Raw genomic sequence first — 21,698 nt, 5'->3', positions numbered from 1 at the left:
AACAATGGTAACAAAGAGCGCTGCCTAACTTTCCCAGTCGAGTAACCCTCACGGAACCTCTTTGGTAAATACTGATGTGTTCCGGATGACACTATTATGATGGCTCCGAGTAGCCATGGTTTACGCTACTACTTTGTTAGTGTTCTATGTCAGTATGATAAAATACATATGCCCTTGTGATAGGGAAACATGATTTTTGTTTCCCATCAGTCAATCGGGTGCACATTTTACATGGGGCCGTCTTTGGAAAACATGATGATACTCTGATGAGAAACAAGGAATCACGTTTCCCCGGAAGCCCCAGAGAAGCATCCTTGGTCCGAGGAAAACAAATAATCATGTTTCTCTACTTCAGACTGGTTCACCCGTTGTCAGTATAATGTGACCGGGTGGGGCGTCCTGCTGGGTGTCTTCGGCAGTATGTTTCAGTGAGGTAGCACTATAAAGTTGGCATCAGTTCGCGCTATCACAAGGAGACAAACACGAACATTTCGCAGCCTCCCAAAATACACACACATACACTACACGCATGCATCTTGCACACAGGGGAGGCCGTCGTTAAATGACCTTAGCTGTTAATAGGACGTTAAACAAAATCAAACAAACAAACAAATCAATGGAACATTTATGTATAAAATGAAATAAAAAATTACCGTTCACCTACAATCGTCTCCCATAAGGTCATGCGCGAGAAAGGTGATACGGTTCAATGTGAGAGTATCGAAAAGGAATATACTGTCCCTGGGTATAGGAAATATGAATTTCTACAGAGTGATCCCTGAGATGACCTCACAACTCTTTTTTTTGGTCTATTATAGAGGTATCGTTACTGCCCGTACATTATGTAACGGAGACACGTGGATGATTGTGATGATGTTTTAACGACCAGTGTCTTGTGGCGTAGATTCCCTCGTAACATATTTCTGCTGGTATAGATGGCTATACTACGTTTTTCCTGTTGTGTAAATGACATCATGATACGTCCCGGGTATTTAAGATACTCCCAAGACATATGTTTCATTAAGGAGGTACACGAACTCTCACAACCTCTATTGATTATTTAATTTGCCCCTCACAACCCCCTGATTGTGTAATTGGCCCTCACGACCCATCTGATTGTATTGTTTCCCCTCACGACCTTACCTCTTTGTCTCGTTACCCCTTAAAACCCTACCTCATTCGGTCGTTACCCATCATGACCCTTCCTCATTGTGTCGTTATCCATCAAAACCCTACCTCATTGTGTCGTTACCCACCATGACCCTTACTCATTGTGTCGGTAACCCTCAAAACCCTACCTCATTAGGTCGTTACCCATCATGACCCTTCCTCATTGTGTCGTTACCCACCATGACCCTTCCTCATTGTGTCGTTACCCACCATTACCCTAACTCATTGTGTCGTTGTCCCGAGTCACGACAATACCTGATTGTGTCGTTACCCCGAGTCACGACCCGTCCCTAGCCTGATTGTGTCGTTACCCCGAGTCACGACCCGCCCCTAGCCTGATTGTGTCGTTGTCCCGAGTCACGACCCACCCCTAGCCTGATTGTGTCGTTGTCCCGAGTCACGACAATACCTGATTGTGTCGTTACCCCGAGTCACAAACCGCCCCTAGCCTGATTGTGTCGTTACCCCGAGTCACAACCCGCCCCTAGCCTGATTGTGTCGTTACCCCGAGTCACGACCCACCCCTAGCCTGATTGTGTCGTTGTCCCGAGTCACGATCCGACCCTAGCCTGATTGTGTCGTTACCCCGAGTCACGACCCGTCCCTGATTGTGTCGTTACTCCGAGTCACGACCGCCCCTGACTGTGTCGTTATCCCGAGTCACGACCCGCCCCTGATTGTGTCGTTACTCCGAGTCACGACCCGCCCTTGATTGTGTCGTTACCCCGAGTCACGACCCGGCCCTGATTGTGTCGTTACTCCGAGTCACGACAATAACTTATTGTGTCGATTGTGTCTTTGTCCCGAGTCAAGACCCGCCCCCAGCCTGATTGTGTCGTTATTCCGAGTCACGACCCGCCCCTGATTGTGTCGTTACCCCGAGTTACGACCCGCCCCTGATTGTGTCGTTACCCCGAGTTACGACCCGCCCCTGATTGTGTCGTTACCCCAGGGTCATGAACGCCCCTGATTGTGTCGTTACTCCGAGTCACGGCAATAACTGATTGTGTCGATGGTGTCGTTGTCCCGAGTCACGACCCGCCCCTAGCCTGATTGTGTCGCTGTCCCGAGTCATGACCCGCCCCTGATTGTGTCGTTACCCTGAGTCATGACCCGCCCCTGAGTGTGTCGTTACCCCGAGTCACCACCCGTCCCTAGCCTGATTGTGTCGTTACCCCGAGTCACGACCCGCCCCTAGCCTGATTGTGTCGTTATTCCGAGTCATGACCCGCCCCTAGCCTGCTTTTGTCGCTACCCCGAGTCACGACCCGTCCCTAGCCTGATTGTGTCGTTTCTCCGAGGTACGACCCGTCCCTAGCCTGATTGTGTCGTTATCCCGAGTTACGACCCGCCCCTAGCCTGATTGTGTCGTTATCCCGAGTCACGACCCGCCCCTAGCCTGATTGTGTCGATACCCCGAGTCACGACCCGCCCCTAGCCTGATTGTATCGTTACCCCGTGTCACGACCCACCCCTAATTGTGTCGTTACTCCGAGTCACGACCCGCCCCTAGCCTGACTGTGTCGTTACCCCGAGTCACGACCCGTCCCTGATTGTGTAATTATCCCGAGTAACGACCCGCCCCTAGCCTGATTGTGTCGTTTCCCCGAGTCACGACCCGCCCCTGATTGTGTCGTTACCCCGAGTCACCACCCGTCCCTAGCCTGATTGTGTCGTTCCCCCGAGTCACGCCCCGCCCCTGATTGTGTCGTTCCCCCGAGTCACGACCCGCCAATGATTGTGATGTTACCCCGGGTCATGACCCGCTCCTGATTGTGTCGTTACCCCGAGTCACGACCTGCCAATGATTGCGATGTTACCCCGAGTCATAACCCGCCTCTGATTTTGTTGTTCCGAGTCATGACCCGCCCCTTATTGTGTCGTTGTCCCGAGTCACGACTCACCATTGACTGTGTCGTAGCCCCGCGTCACGACCAACCCCTGATTGTGACCATTCCCTGCTGGCTGTGTACTTGACCTGGCCTCATTTCCCGTTGTCTCTTAAAAGTAGATACCTGACCTCCCACGACTTTTGCAGAATTACCCTCCTGACCCGGTAACCTCCGACTGTACGATAGTGTGATTGAACCCGACGTCTCGTACATCTTTAGTTTAAGTTGCCAAACGAGATCCTGACGAGAGTTTCGTGACTGACACAAGCAGTGAACAACATCGGTTGATGGCCCTAACACCGGACAGATACAATTATACCTGACACGATTGGTCATGGCAGGGCACCATTTGTCCGGGGTCGTGTCCAGCTGCAGGTCGGCGCCCTCGTCCTCCGTTTTAAAGATGAAAGTACAACGGAAATATCGACAAACAAAGACCAACATATTGTCTCTCGGGAAAGTTTTAGGAAGAAATCAATGAGTATGTCGGGATTACCCGTGTCCATGGGCGAGATCAATAGGACACAGTTGTTTTGACTTGTATGGACGTGTCACCCGAGCAACGTCATGTATATGTCCACAAACAGGACATTTATTACATTTTTACCAGTCAGATATGAGGAATTATTCATTTGATAAAAACGTATATCTTCACTTTTTTTTAATGTCAGTTCTCTCATTCCTGTGTGTATATACAACACAGTACTGTTCAGGGTAAGAAAAGGGTGTAAGAAATTTCTTTTTTTTGCCATTAGACAGAAATATCCGCACTTCCGGCCAGGGAAAATTATTTGACGTCACGTCAACAATAGTAGATTACGAAAGATAACTCCGATCTGCTGGAAATTATTAAATAAACGTTTGCATTTCATGAAATTAAAACTAATTCTTCTATTCAATTTGGAAGATAAATAATATTTCCCCTATCTAGGAATGAGACAGAAAAAATCTTAGATTTATCTGTCTTACCCCAAAGGTGGGGAGATTCCATATTAATTTAGCACCTTTTTTCACATGACGTGATGTCATAGCTGGACGGCAACTACGTGACGTCACGAAATCGATAACATTTTGCTGCTGCGATGCAGAAATAGCAACGCATTTTTGTGGTTTCTGAGCTAATTCTGGTGATTACATGTAGAATGGCAGAAAAAATACTCTGTCATGACGGTAAGCCTCTGGTTTTTACCGGCTATTACCGGTTTTGCTCGTTTTTGGTTTATTGCAATTTCCAAATGATCAAATCCTAGTCTATGTAAACATTTTTGATAGACGTACGGGGATGTCATCTTTAATGTCAAAAGAAAGTGAATCTGGAAAATAGTCATTGTATGTGCTATTGTATAGTACCCTGATGTTTACGATGACGTAGTGATGTTCAGTATAAAAACGTTTATGTTGCAAACGTTCATGACGAAATTTCCAATGATTAAAAACATGTTACTAGTAGTCTTCTAAACAAGCACATATTTCATAAACAAAACCAGTTATATATCGTCTGAATAATGGACGCTTTACAATGTTTGTAACTGGGCATCTTCTAACGTTTGGACAAAACATATAATTATTTTCACTAACGCACAAGGAAGAACTTTCATTTTAGGACTAAATGGCCGTTTAACTCCGGTTTAAAAACGATTGCTAAAACAATGGAGAGAGTATAAATCCTTGTCTGCCGAGAAAAGCACGATTTGATGGAAAAAAGAATCGGGAAGCGTCGGCAATTTCCGTAAACGAGAAAATTATGTTTCGTTTACGGAAAGTGTCGATGTTTCCCGATTGTACAGAAGATGCTGAAACGTATCCCGATTGAGTGTGGACTACATTAACGCGCGTGGTTCACGGGCTTTAAACTGTTCAAAAGTACATGCTTACGTCACAGATGTCTGTTGTTCAAAAATACATGCTTACGCCACAGATGTCTATTATGATACAAAAGTACATACTTACGTCACAGATGTCTGTTGTGTTACAACTTTCTTGTAACGTTAAAACCCTCAAGTTGTCAGTTGAAGGAGAAGTAAACTGTCGCGTGAATGTTACTGTTAACGACTTTAGAATGGCATATACAGTCAACGGAACCGCCAAGTTTTTTTTCAATATTGATTAAACTTTTGACTGTATTGTTATCAAAAAAACAACTTTTTTTTTCAATTTCCATTATCAGATTGTTCGGTATGCACATCGTTGTAACTTCTTTCCTCCTAAAACCCTGAAATAATAAATGGACGAGTACATTGGGCAATTGTTAGCTAATCTGAAAAGACAATCTCTTGAAAAACTGTTAATGTATTTTCGTATGTTTTAGTGATTTTCTTGTTGACGTATGAATTCGACGTTTGAATCCGTCATTGTACACTATATATATAGTACCCGTAAATACATTTGAAAATGTGTTTAACTTCATCTTGTTCATTTATTTATACAGCTTCAATTGTTATTGATTACAAAAAATCTTTGTTGGTCAATCATCACGGTCCCTCGTTAAAGATAGTCATGATCGTGCTAGCAGCGATACACAAATAGCGTGTTTACAATCATCCTTCCTCTGGATAGATATCCTTGTTAGACTGTGGTTTTATCAAGATATGTGACCGGATCCACAATTATTGTTTCCATCGAGCGCTTGATTTTGCTTGTCATATTGATGTGTTTTATTTTTTATTTATTTCATTAAGTGCTCTTTTTATGGATCTTTTTGTAATTACAATGACGTCAACATTTCCTTAAAATATCTCAGCATTTGATAAATCAAATGCCGTCAATACATTTTTTGCAACCTTTTAATATGTTTTTAAAAAGTGTATTTTGCGGTTGAACAATCGCTACATCTCCAACAGTTCCGTCATATTCGGGTTTTCACGTTTCCGAGCTTTGACGGAAATTACCGAGATATAGTGATAGCGACACTCGTCACATCTCGGCAGACTGTTTCGTCACAACTCGGCAGATTCCGTCCTTAACAAAAACAGCCGAGATTAGCCAAACGGGTTTGTACTGACATTTCCTCTCAAGTTGATCATGCAGAAGGCTTCATTTTCAAAACACATTATAAATTTTACACACTAAACACTATTCCAATAAATTCACTTTGATTAAGTGACTTTCTCTTGGTGTGTAAACAACCATACTGCAACGTGATTTGCCGACGGTCGATCGTGACTTTGGACATCTCGACGTCCTTGACAAATGTCTGGTCGTATGATCTATGATCATTCACACTGACAGGTTGTTCTGCAGTGTTAAAGTTACGATGATTATGGCTGAGACAAGGAGCGTTAATAAGTAGAGCGAAAGCCTAGTTGACCATTTGTGCTTCGTGGGATACGTCCAGAACATGATTTTATTTATGTATATTTTTATTTTAAATATTTTATCCAAATGAAGTGGCTTAATTAAACATGCTTGTTATCCGTGATTTTTTTCAATCATATCCGACAACTCAAAAGATGATTTGACGAGCAAACCCGGCAAAAAATATGTATATACAAAGGTTTCCCAACGTGTGATGGCTGTATGGTTATCTTGTTTAACCAACTCCAGTTGGTTTATTTTGAAATGTATAAAGACACGATGTTTACCTAATGTCTTTTACAATTTGAAAATTAACTGATGATATTGTGATAAAATGATAACCAATCATTACGAGTTTGGAGACCTTTTCCCCTATAACGTCAATTTCCTATTTAGAAAACCATATGTTTTCATGGAACAGGCATTATTTTTGTTTCCGATCGGAGAACCTATTGCCTTAAATCATAACGTCACAATTTTAAAGATGATGGCGTAAAGGATTGATGCGTGACGTCATTATAAAAAAATAGACCCATGAAACACCTTCAGGGTATTACCAATTTCTGTAGAAGATAAGGCAAAATATTAACCTACTTCTAGCAGGTTGACCAAACGAGTCGTGTGAAGAAACATGTAATGGTTACGAGAAGAAGAAGAAATGTACCGTTCCGTTTATCATTGACAATTGCACTAGATTAAGACTACTTCTAAGTCACATAGGGGATGGGGAGTGTACGTGACGGGGTTGATGTCACTGACCAGGCATCCTGGTAAACAGCTAAGTTACGAACCACGATCACACACAGACACTAAACAAAGCTTACTGACGCAGTGTCTGTGCTGTATAGAGCATATATTTACTATACACTGTAGTGTGTTGCTGTGCAATGAAAGTAATCCTTGAACGTTTCCAGGACGTGTATGAAAAGCACTTTGTGGTTTTCTATGTTTATTTGTAAATATATTTTACAGCTTCTAAAAATATAAACCTACCAACCCATACTTTTGTCATGTAAGCATAACACAAGTAACTATTACACGTGGATGGTTTCAAATCGGTAACTTTTCGGGTCTTTCCGTCATACTGTTGGTAGGCCCATCGAATTCTATTCAAAATTCTGCGGAAACTCCCGAATGGTTTTCCGATAGATATTTCTCGCCCTACGAAAATGGTAACCATGGAAAACGAGTTAACGATATAATTTGGCGTCAATGTACAGTAGAGCTTGTGGATGCGCAAACGAGGACAAGCATCATTTTCTCTTTGTATAGGTTTTCCTGTCTACTTTCTTCCCTTTCTCTCTAAGAAATTCACCCTCATATTCGCAGTTGCTAAGATGTTTAACCACAAACAAACAAACTTCGTCTCCGTACCGCATACATATGCAAGACCACACACTTGTGTTTTTCTAGCGAATCAGAAAGCACGAGTTTATTGCGCGGACGGATATATGCACGAGTGAATATATACGTCCGCGCAATAAATGAGTGCTTTCTGATTCGTTAGAAAAACACAATTGCGTGGTCTTGCTTTTATCACAAACCTTCCGTATTTGGTAGAGATCGGTACAAAGATTGTATAAACTTTTCTATTTTTTTGCAAATACCGGGAACCTTTCAGTTCGCTATGACAAGGGGATTCCCATAAAAAGTAGTTCCGGCTAGTAGGTAAATACCACATAGTCTTCTGCATACTGTTAACTTGGAAATTCTAGCGAGTGGAAATGTTCGCCTTGGTTGCTCATTGAACTAAACGCGGTGTGGACATGTAAGCGTTGTTATAATATATATTGGTTCTGAAATCTATTTGCCCTGGGTTTTTTACTAATCTATACAATCTAAATTGTATGATTACGTAATCGCGTGTGGATATTTGTTGTTCTAATTTACTTGAAATATCTAAAACCGGGAACATTTGCATACTGTTACAGTATAAACTTGCTAATGAAGTCCTATAGTTCATGTAAATACTGTTTGGATATGCAGGAAAAAGGGATTAATGTTATAAGTTGTATAAAATGTCTCTAATTCCGGAGGAGGGTCCATGCTAGCTCCTCATCACCCCGTGCCCTGCCTTAGTGCCATTTCCCTCCGCTAGATTGCACTTATGGTATATATATAATATTGCATTTTCAAAGAGTACAAGTTACCAGATACACAAATCTTTATTTAGTGTCGAATATGATTAAACAAGAATAAGCTCTCTGGAGCTTGTATTTTAACAAACGAAGTAAAAAAAAAAAAAAACGAAAAAACGAAGAAACTGATAACGATACAAGATAAGAACAACATATACAAGAACTGAAATGACAGCAAACCTGAAATTATATAAAAAAAAATCATCGTTCTAATTAAACATGCGACACTCAATGATAATCAAACACATGCACGCTATATATGTATCAGCACTTCGAAAATGAAGCTACAATCATAAAAGCACTGAAACAGTAAAAAAAGTGTGCCGACCCGTTGAAAATTAGCTCTAAAGTTAAAACAGCTAAATATGTATGAATGGACAGCAATGCAAAAATCACATTCAGCATGCAAAAATATATTCAGCTTAAGCGATGAACATGAAAACAGACATGTGGGCATCATAAGTAGCCCAGCGGAGAGTAGAGGAACTACGACATGTACCTGGCATAATACGTTTCAACAGAAAACCGGAGTACCCGGAGGAAAACCACGTGGTCTGGCAGGTCTCAGGCCGCCGTGATGAAAGGCAAGTGTACTACCCACTGCGCCACCCGACCACTCTTTGGTTGTTTTTACTTCCCTATAGCTAGTTCCAAACCAAACGAAAAAGTAGGTCAATTTTATTATCTTTTACGACACGTTAACAGAAACTTTTAACAAATACATAACAGGCTTCATATTTTATTTTTGATGCACAAAGTTTACAAATGTGGTCACATATGCAAGTAATTCCATGAAAGTACCTGTGTAGTTATATCTTCCGGATTGTGTGATTTGGTTTTTGAGGTAATACGTCATACATGTTATTTATGTTGATCTGACAAGTCTTATTACGCTCCCCGAAGCACCGGAGCATAACGTTTCCCCCATTTTAAGCTAGGATCATGAAACTTTGTGTGTACTAAGACGATGTGCACTGTGCCAACTTTAAGGCCCACAACCCCTTATTTACAGAAGTGTTGCCCTTTGTTGCACTTTGCTTAAATGTAGTGTCCGGAGTATAGCTTTGCCCGCATTTAAGGTAGGATCATGAAACTTGGTGTGTACATCAGTCATAAGGCGATGTGCACTGTACCAAATTTAGGGCCCACAACCCCTTATTTACAGAGTTATTGCCCATTGCTAAAATTTTCTTGTCGGGAGAATAACTTTGCCGCATTTAAGATAGGATCATGAAACTTTCACTTGGTATGTACATAAGTCATACTAAGGCAATGTGCACGGTACCAAATTCATGGCCCACAACCCCTTAACTACAGAGTTATTGTCCTTATCTTAAATGTCATGTCCGGAGAATAACTTTGCCTGCAGATAATCTAGGATCATGAATCTTGGTGTGTACATCAGTCACACTAAGGTGATGTACACTGTACCGTAGTCAGGGTATGCAGGCCCTTAATAATAGAGTTATTGCCCTTTGTCCGGAGCATAACTTATATATAAAGAATTTAAAAAAGTGAGAATTCTTTTTGTCTGTATGCGTTCTTACCTTTTCATGAAATGAAATTTTAAAAAAAAACTATCTTTGAATTTTGACTATCTCCTACAAAATTTACAATACCAAAATATTTAAAGACACACATAGCTATCAGTGCTTATAGCTGGCATATAGTAGAATACATGTACATTTATTATCAGTAAAATATGCCTTCATATTTCATAGCTGAAGCCTATGCCATGTGTCAGACACATATTTATATACATGTTTGGAACGTGTTAAAACATTATTTTTCTTCTTCCAAACTCCCCACTTCAACATATTTTTACCAATGTGTCATAAATCTAACCAAATGCAAAATTCACCAACAGGAAAATCTTCCAATACAGTTGTTTTCGGGGAGCATACATCAGTTCCACTGATACTCTTATCTTTCGCTGTCGGCAGTAAATATCTATGAATAATGTTGAAACCATTTTATAGCATCATCAACTGACAAAATAATCCATACTGTCGCCATTGGCTGTCAAAGTGACAATTACTTATACATGTATTTGATAGAATTTTCGTATGGACGTCTCGTAAAAATTTAATAACACTGACGAAATGGACGCACTAGCTGATATGTTTAGTGCTACCTAAGAGCCGGTAGAGACTAGTAGATAGACTCATTTCAATGACGGAAGGTATATATTTATCAATAATGGACTATTGTTGAGGTGAACATGTGGTCTCATGAACCTTAGAAAGTGATATTAACCGAGTTCGAGGTGAATGTCATATATAACTACACATCATAATCATTCAAAAAGATAAAACGTATAAAAATTGACTGCATTTAGCAGAAAGCATTGTGATGTTACAATTGAATTGACGTCATACATGAATATCGACCTGGTGTGTCTGAATATAGTAGTAGCACCGAGTCTATATCACAAATCATCGACCTCCACGTGATTATGATCCTACCAATGATGACGTAGAAACAATGTGTTTCATCTAATATATATAGTTCATGTCTAAAATATTCGGATCAACACACGCGAGTATATGCGATATATTGTGTTTAATAACGATCACTATCCTACTCGCAGACAAAACATTAGATAATACTACTGTAGTTTGTTTCGTACATAGATTTATCGCTTCCATTGACCAGTTCTGTTGATTAGAGTTAAAGTATAATGACATGAGGTCCAGGGTTCGAATCTCGGGTTTATTTCTATACTCTAAGAACATTGTTGTTGATATTTTGGTTCATTTTATCTTATGTACTTATTTAATTTTGGTTTATTATGAAAGTCCCGCAATATTATCTTTTCTTTTCAGAAATAATTTGGAATGCAATGCATAGTAACATTTTTTTTTTTTTTTTTTTGCAGTGATAGGAGGAACATTGATTAGCTTAAACAACATAGAAAAACAGGTGACGAATAATGACATTTCTTTACTCATGCCCTGTCTGACCTCAAACACCGACCTACGGAAGGCCCCAAATTGCTTAGCCGCAGCTATACCATCACCTCACCATCTCGACCTCTGAAAAACAAGGTTATGACTTTGCTGTGGTCAACAGTGCTAGCCCGAAAATCTCGAAATGGTCATAGTGACCAATCGTCAATTGATTATATGGGTATCTGGATCGCAATATAGTGGTACATTAACTCATTCACCTCTGAAATTTCATGAAGGACTATCCCAACCTTTGAACTGGAGGAGTTCAAATGTGTCTACAGGGGTGAATGAGTTAAATGAATAACCAGGATTATTTGGGGGGTTATACGATTTATACCGAAACAAGTGTGTCCATTTTGGTGCATAAATCCGCGAACCCGCTTGTCACACAGTTCTTTGTCGGTAGGTAGCGTACCTATAACCCCCAACATAATAATGTTTATTCCTTATAATTTAATTTTTAAAAAACAGACAACACTTTTTAGCACATAGCCAACCAAGGCACGGGAGTGATTGACAATAGTACAAGCAGAATGTTTAGGAAACGGTATAGTGTCAACTTCTGCCATCAGTGTCGGAAAAGGTTGTCCACATTATGAAAAATACATATTTAAAATCTCTCTCTCTCTCTCTCTCTCTCTCTCTCTCTCTCTCTCTCTCTCTCTCTCTCTCTCTCTCATAATATATGTACAAATGGTTGTGTATATTGTATATGCCATCTTGAATTTTGGTAAATACATACAGATGTTTTTATTTTTTAGGGAAAGGGCTTTAAATAAGTTGTACAACTTGTGCCAAATCCTGTTGCTTTAAAGGCAATGCAATATGTTTCAATCGAAATTGTACAAAGTCAATTAATGTTTATTCAATTCTGATAAAAACAAAACAATTTTGCACAAAACACAAAATTGCGCAGTAATTTCATCGTAATTTCAGTTTTTTGCTTGTTTGCTATCATCATTAGATTGGTATTTTTCTTCTTTTTCATTTTGTGGACGGTCTTCAATATTTTGCATTTATATCCGCTTAAAAGAGCACAAATTAATATGAAGACGGTCCTTCAGAATTCTCATTAGGTTATGGCATTTCATATATTAGATCTACATTGTACGATCTTAGATTTTTTTATCTTAGTTAATTACAGTAAAAAATAGTTAATTACAATAAAAAATATGAGCACGAGGCAATGACATGTGCTTTAACACATGACAAGAACTACTGTTCCAACAGTTAACCTACTATTCTCAAACGGTACGTCAAAGACTAAGGGCTTCTTTACGGAATCTAAAACGGCAATTAAAATCTTTGATGTCAATAAAAATACAGACAGTTTTAAAACGTGAAGTCAGCAAAGAGGTCAAAGGTAAACTAATCGGAAATTCGGAGAAGATACTTACCACATATGCTGAAGTTGGTATCCACTTTTAATCATTGTTATTGGTTGTTACCAGTGAGGTGGCGACAGAGAAACGAGAAGAGACTAATAAAATCTTCCTCAGCCTTGAGAGTGCGGCAGAGAATTCGCCAACCCGAGTAGGTGAACATATTGGCTATCACGCCCGAGGATCTGCAGAGGGTTGGACAACCAAGTTATCACCCCGGGAGTCGTAGATTTCTGTATAACACACTCAATGTAGAGAATGAGTTACATTTCTCTCATCTTATTACTTTACTTACATCTCTACTGACAGTAGTCTGGCATGTTTGATTTGCAATTAACCTCTCCCGTTGAAAGCTATGACGTCATAATGTTTTGTTCCCCTGACGTTATCGCATTGCTTTCTCCCGTGTGCCACCTGTCATACTCTGAGGATGTTAAAGAGAAATACTATCCCAAGGGATGACAGATAAATCTTGAACGAATTGAATGGAGTATTTAGTGAAAGATGGGAGAGAAAAAAATATCGCAAGACGTCCGATTAAAATTCAGGGATTCCATCAACTACACATATTGGTGCATATGAGCAAATTTATAGTATCTTTGAACTGCGTATATTGGTCAGCATTGTCATACTCCATGATTCCATGAACGACAATGTAACTTATATAATTCTTAAATTGTTAATATATGTTGTTGTATCTGGACATTTTCTAAGACTAAATGGATCCATGCAATTTTCGAACTCCATGGATCCTTGAACTGCATTGCAACGCAATAGATCCTTAACAGCATACCATGATGAGCATTGTTTAACTCATTGGATTCATCAGCAACATTGGCAAGTCAATGGATTCATGAACTGTATATATACTACAAAGTATATCAATGAGCATTGTTTAACTCATTGGATTCATGAGCAACATTGGTAAGTCAACGGGTTCATGAACTGTATGTATACTACAATCGTATATCGATGAGCATTGTTAACCTCATTGGATTCATCAGCAACATTGGCAAGTTAATGGATTCATGAACTGTATGTATACTACAAAGTATATCAATGAGCATTGTTTAACTCATTGGATTCATGAGCAACATTGGTAAGTCAACGGGTTCATGAACTGTATGTATACTACAAAGTATATCGATGAGCATTGTTTAACTCATTGGATTCATGAGCAACATTGGCAAGTCAATGGATTCATGAACTGTATATATACTACAAAATATATAAATGAGCATTGTCAAACTCAATGGATCAATAGTTGTGAATGTGTTAGGGATCCCTGTCCCACTGCGGGCAAAACACTGGAGAAGTCCACTGTAGTTTTTTCGAACAGTTATCTCCCCTTGATTCTGCTTTTGATATACTGCAACTGTGCCAAGTTCCATCGTTGACCAGATAGGATAGTTGTTAGAATGACAGAATGATGATTGGCGGTCCAGGGTTCGAATGTTGGTCACGCAACGTTGCAATGTTACAGTCAGTTCACTGTTTAATGATTTTTTGCTATTTATTTTTATTTTTTTCCATTTTCATATTTTTAATGAAGTCACGCAGGGCAAGCTATTCCTTCAAAAAATAATTTATCAGCGCTATATTCATGTCTAAAAAAATGTTTCCAATGTGTTGTTACATTTTTTGGCAGTGGCACAGAGATCCTTAAATAATTTAGGTACGGTCCGTTTGTACTTGCATCAAAAGGTTGGACCTTGCATGCTTGCTCAATACTGTGTGGCGTGAGATACAGAAATATTGTGTGGGACCCCATGTCGCCAGCAGATCCTTTGACCTTTCGTATGCAATGAAAATAGGGCTACAGAATCTTCTGGCGAAATACACTTCTGTTTGTAATCCAATGGAAGTCGTAAACTATCGATCAGACTCAGAAAATGTTCTCCCGTAAAATTCAAGATAGGATCAGGAAATACGTGTGGCGGTGTGGCGACTGAGTGGAACTGTGTCGGTATGGAAATTGTGACATTTACTGTATTATATCCACTATTCACCAGATATGAGAGTTGGTCCAGTACTGCACCAGATATGAGAGTTGGTCCAGTACTACACCAGATATGAGAGTTGTGTCCAGTACTGTACCTGATATGAGAGTTGTGACCAGTACTGCACCAGATATGAGAGTTTCGACCAGTACTGTACCGGATATGAGTGTTTCGATCAGTACTGTACCGGATATGAGAGTTTCGACCGGTACTGTACCGAATATGAGAGTTTCGATCAGTACTGTACCAGATATGCGAGTTTCGATCAGTACTGTACCGGATATGAGAGTTTCGACCGGTACTGTACCGAATATGAGAGTTTCGATCAGTACTGTACCAGATATGCGAGTTTCGATCAGTACTGCACCAGATATGAGAGTTTCGATCAGTACTGTACCGGATATGAGAGTTTCGATCAGTACTGTACCGGACATGAGAGTTTCGATCAGTACTGTACCGGATATGAGAGTTTCGATCAGTACTGTACTGGATATTAGAGTTTCGATCAGTACTGTACCGGATATTAGAGTTTCGATCAGTACTGTACCGGATATGAGAGTTTCGATCAGTACTGTACCGGATATTAGAGTTTCGATCAGTACTGTACCGGATATGAAAGTTTCGATCAGTACTGTACCGGATATGAGAGTTTCGATCAGTACTGCCCCGGATATGAGAGTTTCGATCAGTACTGCACCGGATATGAGAGTTTCGATCAGTACTGCACCGGGTATGAGAGTTTCGATCAGTACTGCACCGGATATTAGAGTTTCGATCAGTACTGTACCGGATATTAGAGATTCGATCAGTACTGTACCGGATATGAAAGTTTCGATCAGTACTGTACCGGATATGAGAGTTGCGATCAGTACTGTACCGGATATGAGAGTTTCGATCAGTACTGTACCGGATATGAGAGTTTCGATAGGTACTGTACCGGATATGAGAGTTGTGTCCAGTTTTGTACCAGATGTGAGAGTTGTGTCCTGTAATGTACCGGCTATGAGAGTTGTGTCCTGTAATGTACCGGATATGAGAGTTTAGATCAGTACTGCACCGGATATTAGAGTTTTGATCAGTACTGTACCGGATATGAGAGTTGTGTCCAGTTTTGTACCAGATGAGAGAGTTGTGTCCTGTAATGTACCGGATATGAGAGTTGTGTCAAGTTTTGTACCAGATGTGAGAGTTGTGTCCAGTACTGTACCGGATATGAGAGTTTCGATCAGTAATGTATCGGATATGAGAGTTGTGTCCAGTTTTGTACCAGATGTGAGAGTTGTGTCCAGTACTGTACCTGATATGCGAGTTTCGATCAGTACTGTACAGGATATGAGAGCTGTCACCAGTAATGTATCGGACATGAGAGTTGTGTCCAGTTCTGCACCAGATGTGAGAGTTGTGTCCAGTACTGTACCGGCTATGAAAGTTGTCACCAGTAATGTATCGGATATGAGAGTTGCGCCCAGTACTGTATCAGATGTGAGAGTTGTGTCCAGTACTGTACCTGATATGAGAGTTGTGTCCAGTACTGTATCAGATGTGAGAGTTGTGTCCAGTACTGTACCTGATATGAGAGTTGTGGCCAGTACTGCACCAGATATGAGAGTTTCAATCAGTACTGTACCGGATATGAGAGTTTCGATCAGTACTGTACCGGATACGAGACTTTCGATCAGTACTGTACCGGACATTAGAGTCTCGATCAGTACTGTACCGGATATGAGAATTTCGATCAGTACTGTACCGGATATTAGAGTTTCGATCAGTACTGAACCGGATATGAGAGTTGTGTCCAGTTTTGTACCAGATGCGAGAGTTGTGTCCTGTTATGTACCGGATATGAGAGTTGTGACCAATCCTGCACCATATATGAGAGTTGTGTCCAGTGCTGTACCATGTATGCGAGTTTCGATCAGTACTGTACATGATATGAAAGTTGTCACCAGTAATGTTTCGGATATGAGAGTTGTCACCAATCCTGCACCATATATGAGAGTTGTGTCCTGTAATGTACCGGATATGAGAGTTGTGACCAATCCTGCACCATATATGAGAGTTGTGTCCAGTGCTGGACCAGATATTCGAGTTTCGATCAGTACTGTACATGATATGAAAGTTGTCACCAGTAATGTTTCGGATATGAGAGTTGTCACCAGTACTGCACCAGATATGAGAGTTGTGTCCAGTACTGTACGGGATATGAGACTTGTCACCAGCACTGTACCGGATATGAGAGTTGTGGCCAGTACTGTACCTAATATGAGAGTTGTTGCCAGTACAGTACCAGGTATGTTAACTATGTCAGTATTGTACCGGATATGAGAGTTGTCACCAGTTATTATTGGATACGAGAGTTGTGGCCAGTACTGTACCGGATATGATATTTGCGACCAGTACTGTACCGGATAGGATATTTCTGACCAGTACTGTACCGGTTATGATATTTTGACCAGTACTGCACCGGTTATGTTGGATTTGATCAGTACTGCTTTTGTTATGAGTTTGCGTTTGCCCCACCAATCCCAGTTCCAGCGAGATGCGTCATTAGCAAAGCCAATCATCTGCACTTAATTTATTGATCACAGCAATAAACTGGATCGATCATTCTTAGTTTTCCGCTAATACCAAAGAACCTGATAAAAAAAAAAGGGTGATCACTAAATGACATTAGCAGTTTCTAGGCTCCATTAGAGTTGGCGACGTGAATACCAAAGGTGAGACCATAATTACAACCTCGGCGGTCAGTTTTCGCTCAGTGTCAAGAGACAGTATATGGCCGCGACGACAGCAGCAACGTATGTAGGAGTCTTGTAATTCAATCAGACATCAAATCAGATCAATAGTTCAAAGGCTTGTTAGCTTTGCGACATTTAAACGTAAATTTTCACAACCGTAATTTTTTTTTTATGTTGCTTTTTTTTTTATTCTGGACAGGATCTATCTAAATCCTTCTACAAGTGTGTTAAGGTTTTTGTTGTTGTTTTTTTGTAGACAATTTTTGTAATTCATATTGTCCATCTTGTCGTTAAGCTAACACTATTTGAAATCGATATACGCCACTGACATTTTGTGATTCCTTCCAAGGCAGTGAAAACGGTGCTTAAAACGACTAGATTCACCGTTTTAATTAAAATAAACGTGACGTATATTGGTTTCTTTCACGCGTAACATTTAACTGTCATATGCAATAACTGATAGCAGGTCTGTATTGCTTGAATTTGTGAATGAGTAAACGATAATATCTTTCTAAATATACCACTGTTTCCTCACGAAATTATTATTTGGTTACATGTGAATTATCGTTTTGGGAGCGATTTAAAAGCAAATAAAATATTGAAAATTGAAACAGTTATCAAAATTGTATAATTGTACAATTATGGAGGTATGGTTATCTTTATTGGGCAGATTATTGATTTCCCTACAATATTCCCAAACTATTAGAATCCTCAGGCATTTCCGCCTTCTTCAAGTAGTTAGGCATATTGTGATATAATTTAGATAAAAGAGGTATGAACGTAATTGGATTTGTGGTCGTTTTCTGGCTTCGCGTCGCATATTAAAATGTGAAAAACCTTTGAAGGAAACAAGCGTTTTTGTGACGTTCGGCTGTTCTTTTGCACTGACGATACGTGTGTGTGTGTGTTGATTAGAAACACGCGTTTCTGTGACGTTCGGCTGTTCCAAAAAGTCTTTTGCACTGCCGATACGGGTGTGTGTGTGTGTGTGTTGATTAGAAACAAGCGTTTCTGTGACGTTTGGCTGTTCCAAAAAGTCTTTTGCACTGACGATGCGGGTGTGTGTGTGTTGATTATTTGAAACGTTAACCAAGAATGTTAATTTATGAATTGAACGACATTTAAGTGGGTTTCAAAGAATATGGATACAACCATCTTGCGTTGATACCGACATAAACGTTAAACGTTAGAATACAATATTGTATTGTTTTGTATCTAAATGTTTTTGTATTGTATCACGGTCGTCCCGTCGACAACTTAAAGTCATTTAGGGCCAAATGTATCCTTTAATGGAGACGAATTGTTGATGCCTTATGTCCCATACGGGACGAACAGGATTAAGTAGGTAAGTAAGTAAGTATTCTTTAATGAATTACAGATAAACCTCTTTATACTGCCACCGTCGTTATAAAGGGGTTTGGCGATAAATTTAGGGTAATGTATAAAAGGAATTATTTAAGGTAAACGAGGTGGAAAATGAAACAAGGGACATTATATCGAGGTTAGATACAATATGTGAGATGACGTCCTTTGGTGCTAAACGTTTACAGACACTGATCTAGTATTGATCCCCGGGCTATACATGTATTTGCAATCGCAACGTTTGGAACGAGCAAAGAACACTTACATGCTAACGAAAGGGTTTCTACTACGTAAATAAAGAATGGCGATTTCCCACGAACTGTTTACAAATCTCTTGAGCAGGTATATACTCTCCCGGAACAAACATTGGACTCGCTCTTATCTTGGATCCAGTAGAACATAAATTGGGTGATGTCGTCAGCGATCGCAGGTCTTGAAGGAATGTGTGTCAACGTTTGACAAAACATTCCGCCATGATTCGAATTGCCTTTCCTTAGTTTCTGAGTATATTAACACTCAATTATAAACGGTTTAGTGGTCAATGGCCGGTCATTTTTCGTTAGGTGTATTGTTAAATAAACGCACATTGATTTTTTTTTTTTTTAAATCTTATAATCAATATATTTTGATAAAAGCAACGGAATTCACTGGCCCATCATATTCAAAGGGTGCAATCGGACATCTTCGGGCCTTTCCGAAAGCACCGGACTTTCCCGACGATATCCGATTACAAAGATCGTTTTTGAGGTACCTGCTTAGATGATTAAGACATTCTCGTAATCGCTTTATTTATGGAGAATCAAGTCGTTCTAGAATTGAAATACACATTATGTTTATTTATATCCAGTCACACAACAACATATGTATTTTACATTGCATTATGTGGAAAAAAAGAAGAAAAAAACCCACGAATCACAAATTTTAGAGAGGAAACATTTAATTTGTACTGAAGATGCCACCTGTTTTAGAGTACCTATAATGTTAGGGTGAGTTCAACAACAGATACCACAGACTTCCGACACTAACCTATATATTTATGCAAATGAGCTACCATTTACTGCTCTTTCACAAATTAGTTCTAGTTAAATCTCACATAATCACGAGTAACGTTTTAGCCGGGGGCAGCACAAACATCTCTTCAGTAACTGCACGCCTCCTAAATTCAAGTCAATAATCAGCGTTTTGTTTGAAATCGCTCGCTCCTGTGCAAAGTACATAACGCGAAGTAATTTGGGGGGATTGTACGGCACGCCGCCTGCTTTCTTTTCTAACAGTTCTAAAGACATTGATGTTTTGTCTTGTTTTAACTGCTTGTTTAACATTGTAAGGCTGACTTCTTCATCAACGAGATGTTGAATAACAGGAATTTAGACGCTAACACCGGTAGCAGTGGGCATATGTGCTATGAGAGGGAGCAGAAACACAAAGACTAATTTCCTCTCGTCACTATCGTTAAACGTCACTTCCGCCTTGTTGTTGTGGTTGATGTTCGCATTGGCGCGGAACTTCTATGAGCTAGAATGCTTGGCAGAGGGCCCATGGAACTGGCTACTGAACATCACGGCGATGCTGGAAATAAAAGTCCTTTTGGCCGAAGTAACTGTCTTGATTGTTTTTGTGTACAGAAGACCTGGCAAATGCATTCAGCATATTTTGACTCTGGCGTTCTTCGTGGTTTCCGAGCCGTATGGTTAGCGGTTTGCTGTACATACAGTGAATGTACATCTGAAATCCTAACTATACGATTGGCTCGTTCTAATATAATGTCAAATGCGAGAGAAGCATGGAATGAATATTTGCCGATCTTTCGGATGTGTGGTTTGGTTTGGTTTACTTTTGTTTAACGTCCTTTTAACAGTTAATGTCATTTAAGGACGTGCCTCCATGTGTGTATGCATGAGACATGGAATGTTGGTGTTCTTGTCTCCTTGTAATAGTGCGGATCTGATGCCGACTTTATGGTGCTATCTCACTGAATTAACATGTCGAAGGCACCCAGCACAGCATTCCAAAATGCTTTTTTTTCTAGGTTAATTATTTTCGTGAATATTTCTTTTCGCGATTGAGTTCAAACAAACATATTCGAGGATTTTAATTTTAATTAAACCATTCGTGATAAAAACTAATTCTTCAAATATATTTTACAACATAATCGAAGATTATTTGAATTCGCGATTTCCTATCATACGGATATTTATTTTTGTGTATGTGCTTGAATCGACCCAGTTCGGCGAGTATTTATATCAATGAAGTGGACAATGAGTAATAAATATCCATATTGTTATATATACTAGCGGAAAAAAGAAACTGTGCATGCCTAAAATGTGTTATAAAAATAAATGTGTATGACGTAGAACACCAAGGTTTTCAGGAACAATTTATTTGTTATTTATTAACAGTTGCATTCCATTTTCCACGTTATGGAATCAATAAGTACCGGTCAAGAGTGACGTAAACATAGCAGGGGTCAATACTGAGTTCACAAAGTTGATACCTCGTATGTCCACCGTTTGCCTGAATGCAAGCCTGACAACGTCGACGGAGGGAGCCTATCAGACGGTTCAAGAATGCTTGTGGGATGGCATTCCAGATCTGTCCCAACGCTGCAGCCAAATCAGCCAACGTCACCGGTTGATTAGGTAATCCCCGTAATCTGCGCTTCATTTCATCCCACACGTGTTCAATGGGCGACAGATCGGGGGATACAGCAGGCCAGAGCAACACGTCAACGTTCTGCTGGGCCAGAAAGTCCATAGCGACACGAGCTGTGT

General features: G+C 40.0%; 1 protein-coding gene across 1 annotated transcript; it reads left to right on the top strand.

The window, feature by feature from the left end:
* The first annotated feature begins 15,919 nt into the window (after positions 1-15,919).
* Positions 15,920-17,152, top strand: LOC110467365 (mucin-1-like). Its single transcript, XM_021524480.1, has one exon. It carries the CDS (start codon positions 15,920-15,922, stop codon positions 17,150-17,152), a length of 1,233 nt encoding a protein of 410 aa, XP_021380155.1.
* The last annotated feature ends 4,546 nt before the right edge of the window (positions 17,153-21,698 follow it).

Source organism: Mizuhopecten yessoensis, unplaced genomic scaffold (assembly GCF_002113885.1).
Source record: "Mizuhopecten yessoensis strain PY_sf001 unplaced genomic scaffold, ASM211388v2 scaffold11171, whole genome shotgun sequence".
Classification (NCBI taxonomy): Eukaryota; Metazoa; Mollusca; class Bivalvia; order Pectinida; family Pectinidae; genus Mizuhopecten; species Mizuhopecten yessoensis.
This window is presented reverse-complemented; position numbering and strand designations above follow the sequence as displayed.

What these genes read in the sequence shown, in the direction of transcription:
- LOC110467365 (XM_021524480.1), top strand. Translation starts at nt 15,920, where the DNA reads ATGAGAGTTGTGTCCAGTTTTGTACCAGATGAGAGAGTTGTGTCCTGT.